The sequence below is a fragment of the Lactuca virosa genome, chromosome 4 (genome assembly GCF_052849685.1).
Source record: "Lactuca virosa cultivar CGN04683 chromosome 4, Lactuca_virosa_CGN04683_v6, whole genome shotgun sequence".
Taxonomy (NCBI): domain Eukaryota; kingdom Viridiplantae; phylum Streptophyta; class Magnoliopsida; order Asterales; family Asteraceae; genus Lactuca; species Lactuca virosa.
In genome coordinates, this window is record NC_136429.1 from 421,440,608 (window position 1) to 421,446,472 (window position 5,865).

The following is a 5,865-nucleotide window of genomic DNA, read 5'->3' on the forward strand; positions in this document are numbered from 1 at the left end:
GAGCTCAGATGTGTTGATTGTTGACAAGCCTTGAGTTCAAGCTAGCATCAAACCAAGGGGGAGATTGTTAGGTCCTACCTTGTTGGTTTGTGCTAGGCAAATACATGTTAGGTTTTGTTATTCATTGTTGGGTCTTAATTTGGGTTCTCGATTGGGTTGGACCGAAATCAGTCTTGATTTCGGTCCTTAGGCGTTTTGGATTTTGGGCTTCCTTCTATTATCATGTTCCCTATATAAGGAGACTTAGATGGCCAGTTCTTGAGCTAGTTTTCGGTCATATAATTCTGAAGGCATCCATTGTGAAGATCTCCATTGTACTAGACGATTTCATCAATATAATCGTGTGCATTAGGTTGATTACGTGTTTTTGTTCTTGATTTACTTTGCATTGATTCTGCCCTTTCTAAGTAATTTCGTTTGATTCTAGTTAGTTCATGTTTTGGGGACTTACAGGGAAATATAATCTTGAATTCTGAGATTGACCATTATCGATGTCTCAAATTCATACAAATATCATAGAACGAAGGGATAGTTGATCACTTATATAAGGGTTGAACCTTGATTAGATCAAGATTTGGGTAGTTGCATTGGATGGCTAACTCTCTGTTGATTATTGGAGAAGTAACGGTCCTCGTATAGTTGATGACTTATCCCAGTGGGAGACTATTAGAGTGTCCAAGGTCATTATTTATTGGTAATATTTCTAATAATAACAGAATCCTTACCAAACACTACTTCCATACTTAAAAATCTATCACGATAGCATGTCCTAGAGTAACCCTTGGTTGATTTGATCACCTTACAATGGGATGAAGATCGATGGAGGGAAAGGTCAATGAAGAAGAAAAGATCAGGGAAAGCTTTGTAAGTTAGAGCTCATTTATAAATTGTTTATTGCCATGTAAGATCTTAGGTGGATGCCACATAAGCTAATTGGTCTAGTCAGACTGATTAACCTAAAGCCAACCAATTAAATGGTCAAATTGAGTCAAAAAGTCAAACATAATATCCAAATTAAGAGAAAAAAAAAACATAATGTCAAAATCAAATTTCCAAAAAAAATATAATAATAAAAAATTAAAAAAAAAACCTAGTGATTTTTGTGACATTTGGCCAAAACCAATACAAAAGTGGTTAGATCTCTAAATTTATATCTTTTTGTTGATGAAAGATGAAATAATAGTTATTGTTCAAAAAGTTGATCAACTTGTTAAATATCACATAATAAAATCATCTTTGTTGCAATTATCCCTAAAATCCAGCTCAAAATCATTAGCTTTTTTAGAAAAGTTAAATACAAGAAAAGAACAATATAACATCAATAATTTGTTTCCAAAAAACATCTTACTTTCATTTTCTTCCTCTTACAAAGTATAATATTTAAAAAAAACTACCTGATTAAACAAATTTAATGATCACGAGAAGATTAAACTCATGTAGTTTGAAGAACCAAAATATAGTCAGGTTACAAAACATTTGCAACTACTCGACCTATACATGTAGAAAACACAACCACAAAAGGTCTCATTCAAGGATTACAACATATTTAAGAAAACTAAAACCTAATAAAAGATGTAAATAAAACATTAACATTTTACACCAACTTCATCGCATAGTTTTTATACCCTTTTACAATTCTCAACCTACACAATAACACAACAAATTAAAAAAAATATAGCAATTATAATTGTAAAAAAAATAAACTACAATTAAAAAAAATAGTTACCTCAATGAATTTATATGTTTCTCAACCAAATCCATCTGTTCATCATCATATTTAATCCATTTATCAACTGTTTCAACCGAAAGATCCCCATCTCCAATATCTGTAAATCAAACAGTAATTATAAATTTTTAAAAAAACAGAATTTTTATAAATGTATGTAGAACAGTAGAAGTAGAAATAATTCACTAACCTTGAAGAAGAATACCAGATTTGTCAGAACACCCTTTTAATCTCCAGAAAAAATGACCATCATTGCCCCTGAATGTTGGCTCTATTCTCACAGCATCAGGTCTCTCATTATCTAATTACATAAAAGCAACAAGTTGGTATAAGTTAAGATTTATATAAAAATATAAATTAATAAATTAATAAAAAAAAACTTAATATTATAAATAAAAGTACCTATGGGGACCAATTGTTTACATGCAAGCATCTCTGCATGTGCTTCAGCTGCTTCTTTTTTAATCTTGGAAACAATTTCATCATGTTCCATTAAAGTAAGAGGAGCACCTTCTCTTTTAATAATAGCTTTTGCAATATCATCTTGCATTTTTTGCTTCAAACTTTTCTCCTACAAATTTTATAAAATCATTACTACTTTTTTCTTTAAAAAAAAAAATTTAAAACTCATTTATAGTTTTATATACCTTTTCTCTTGCATCAGAAAGTTTACTCCTTGCTTCCTTTCTCTTTTCAACAAACTTCCCATTTTGTTCATCCATCCAGTTTCTTATTTTTCTGTTGAAAATTTTCCAACTTTAAATAAACTAAATTAATTAATCTTTAAATTTTTAACAACATGTTAAGTAGTAAAATCTTACTCAGTTCCAAGAACTTCATCACATAGAAATGTTAAAACTCTAAGCTTTGTTGATGAGTCTAAAGTATCATATCCTCCAGATTTTTTATCTAAAGAATCGATTTTTTTCTCTGATAGATATGATTTAGGGATGCAACTTTTTAAACCTTTTAACCATGAATCATTTGCATGAGTTAGTTTTGATACTGGAGATCTGAAAGAAGATGAAATATTAATATTAAAGAAAATGAAATATTGTAGTATTAGTAAACGAGGTAAATAGGGAATAAGTAAGTGTATACTCTGATTCCGATTCCGATTCCGATTGTATAACAGACAGCAATTGAATGTGAAACTGGATTGCTACTGAACATTTCCCACGCCTTGTACTTCTAACTTTTATTAAATCTCTTAAAACTGCTTCAGCTTGCCCTTTTTTCACATCTAAAACCTTCAAAAAATGAAAAGGCAGATGTAAATATTCAGTCTTTATTAACAAATAAGTAAAAAATGTGAGTAGAATGATGTAATTAAAGAAAATTAATAGAAATACAAAAGTAGAATGTTGTTTCTTGATTTTGAGAATACCTTTCCAAAAGTAGAACAGAATTCCAGAAACTGCAATGCATTACCAACATCTTCTTTTGGGAGGTCAACTCCAGCTACATTGACCAATTCACTTCCTGTTGGCAAAGGAATGATGGGGTCAACAAAGGGTTTAGTTAAGTTGAGGGTATTTTTGTCAACTTTGCTTTGGTCTGTGTTTTGATCACATGTAACATCTAAGACTTCCCCATTTTCATTAACAATTTTCTTCTCTTCAGTGCTTTTTTTGATACCCTTTTGCTTTTTTTGAACACCATCAACCTTCAAAATTGCATTTTCTCCATTTGACTTTTCTAGCTTTAACTTCTTTTGTGTTATTTTCTTTGGCTTAATTGCATCAATATTCCCATTTTCTACAATCATCTCATTTGACCCTTCTACCTTCAGTTTCTTTTGTTTGATTTTCTTTGGCTTCATTGCATCTTTATTCCCATTTTCTACAGTCATTTCCTTTGACTTAACTGCATCAGTATTCTCATTTTCTACAATTGTCTCCTTTGACTTTTCCAACTTCATCTTCTTTTGGGTTATTTTCTTTGGTTTAATAGCATCACTATTTCCATTTTCCACAATCATCTCCTTTGATTCTTCAGGCTTCAACCTTTTTTGGTTCATTTTCTTTGGCTTAATTGCATCACTATTCCCTATTTCCAAAACTATCTCAATTGACCCTTCTGGACTTAACTTATTTTGTTTCTTTTTCTTTGGCTTAATTGCATCACTATTCCCATTTTCTAAAACTACTTCCTTTGACCCTTCTGGCTTTGGTTTCTTTTGGTTTGACTTCTTTGGTTTCTCCTTAACAGCAGATGTGATTGGGAGTGCAGGATCAGCATTTGCATCTATCTTTCCATCAAAAAGATTTTCTTTCCCTTTTGTCTTTGGTGAAGTAACCATGACACCCTATTCAATTTCACACAAAAAACAACATAAGATCTCCCACAAAATGATAAAGAAAAAGTCTTCAGAGATATAAACATTTTATAAAGAAGAGATAGAAACACAATCACACATTCACACCTCTCCTAAAGTCTCTTTCTTTCTTGGTGAAGTACATGTTTCTTTCACTCTCTTGTAATTACTAACATTCTCAGCACCCTTCACATCAAGCATGTTGGAAACAGAGGAAAAACCACCTGCTTTTGCCATTACTGCAAGCATACCAGTGGGCTCATGACCACGTTTTTTCCTAAATAAACTTGCAAAGTTAATACCAATCACAATATAATATAAACACATGGAAATTATATCTTCAACACCCTACCTACAGATGCTGCAATTGCAAGCATCTCTACACTTTGGACAGCTCCATTCATCCATCAAAGCCACATCTTCAACTTTTTCTCCATACCTATAAGATAATACATATACATTAATACCAATGCATACTTTAATGTAAGATTATCACAAGACATGAAGGTTACCTGTTCAAGAGGCAAGTGTTGCAATACTTGAGGGGACATGGCTTGGTTTTTGACTTGTTCTTGCAGCTTGCAAATACAGCATATGTCTTCTGTCGACACTTCAAAACATCATGCAGTTTGTTGGTAAGAAACAGAAAGATATACTTGAGACATATTTTATTTAAGTTGGATCTGAGGTTTTAGGTTAGATGATATAAGGTAAAAGGGGTTCAGGTCATTTGCAAACACACATAGTGGGACAATGATTAAAAGCTATAAATTTCAACTACACAGTTGACACTAGTTCTAAATGCTTAAGAATTTCATGATATGGACTCCAATTTTTTTAAGAATAGACTCCAGATTTCAACTATTACTAACGGGATCTTTGATTGTTTAATTTATAACAACATCCATATCAATCTAGCAGCTTGGATCTAAAAAGGTTGACCTCAAACGTCAAAACCAAACCTAACAAGATAAGTGTATAAAAGCATATTTACAGATATAGCTCATTCATATCTCTCACCGTCATTTCATATTCACTTACATCGTCCTACTGAGTTGTAACAGCGAGTTTATACTCAAAATGAGAAGCACTGTTTTCACTAATCGCAGTAACAGATTGTATTTCATGTGTATACCTTGAATCGAACTCAAAAACGTTAAAACCTAAAACCTAGGTCCAGAACGTAAACAACAACATAATGATGCTGGTACAAAATCAAAATTAAACTTACTTGATGGCAAGTGGTTCCATTCTCAGAGTCATAAACTCGTCCACCGATGACACGAACCCCTGGATTACTGTTCCTTTTCTTCGGTTGCGAGCTGGAATTATCGACCTTGGTTCCATTCTCCTCTTCGACACTGCTTCCGAGCATCTTCCGCTTCTTCTCCTTTGTCGGAGCAGATACGCTAGCTTTGGAGTTAGGGCTCGGAGCGACCGCCATTGTTGCAAATTTTTCGATGGGGTAATTTAGCAGAACTCGTAACAAGGTAGAGATTGAAAGATTTATAACATGAAATCGAGATTTTTGGAGGGATAATGGTGAATTTTCGAATTACAGTTTTGGAAATGAAGGAGGGAAAATTTTGGAGTTTTTGTGAATTTGAAGGCGGCAATTGAATTTTTGATTTTCTTCCAAAATTTTGAAGGAAATATTTTGATGCGTGTACGCAACTCCAAAATCAAACCGCCTTATTAGATATTTTATTGTAAAATATGATTTATTTGGTTTAATTTTTTTATAAAATTAATATTAATAATAATAATAATAATAAAATCTTTAAAAATAATCGGATTATTGGTGGTAATGGGTTGGGTTAGG

General features: G+C 32.2%; 1 protein-coding gene across 1 annotated transcript; it reads right to left on the minus strand.

Annotated features, from left to right (window-relative positions):
- Positions 1-1,398: 1,398 nt before the first annotated feature.
- On the minus strand, positions 1,399-5,641 carry LOC145108988 (uncharacterized). Its single transcript, XM_079046081.1, has 12 exons — positions 5,275-5,641; positions 4,556-4,653; positions 4,396-4,482; positions 4,152-4,320; positions 3,114-4,034; positions 2,828-2,976; positions 2,548-2,739; positions 2,374-2,464; positions 2,129-2,297; positions 1,917-2,027; positions 1,727-1,826; positions 1,399-1,643 (listed from the first exon to the last, which is right to left on the minus strand). The coding sequence occupies exons 1-12, from the start codon at positions 5,485-5,487 to the stop codon at positions 1,595-1,597; spliced, it is 2,349 nt and encodes a 782-aa protein (XP_078902207.1). The 5' UTR covers positions 5,488-5,641; the 3' UTR covers positions 1,399-1,594.
- Between the last annotated feature and the right edge of the window lie 224 nt (positions 5,642-5,865).

Bases quoted from the DNA above. Each gene is read 5' to 3' on its own strand.
- LOC145108988 (XM_079046081.1), bottom strand. From the start codon at position 5,487: ATGGCGGTCGCTCCGAGCCCTAACTCCAAAGCTAGCGTATCTGCTCCG. The intron at 2,028-2,128 runs GTACTTTTATTT...TTATGTAATTAG, and splicing joins TAAACAATTGGTCCCCATAG to ATAATGAGAGACCTGATGCT. The intron at 1,827-1,916 runs GTTAGTGAATTA...TTTGATTTACAG, and splicing joins ATCTGGTATTCTTCTTCAAG to ATATTGGAGATGGGGATCTT.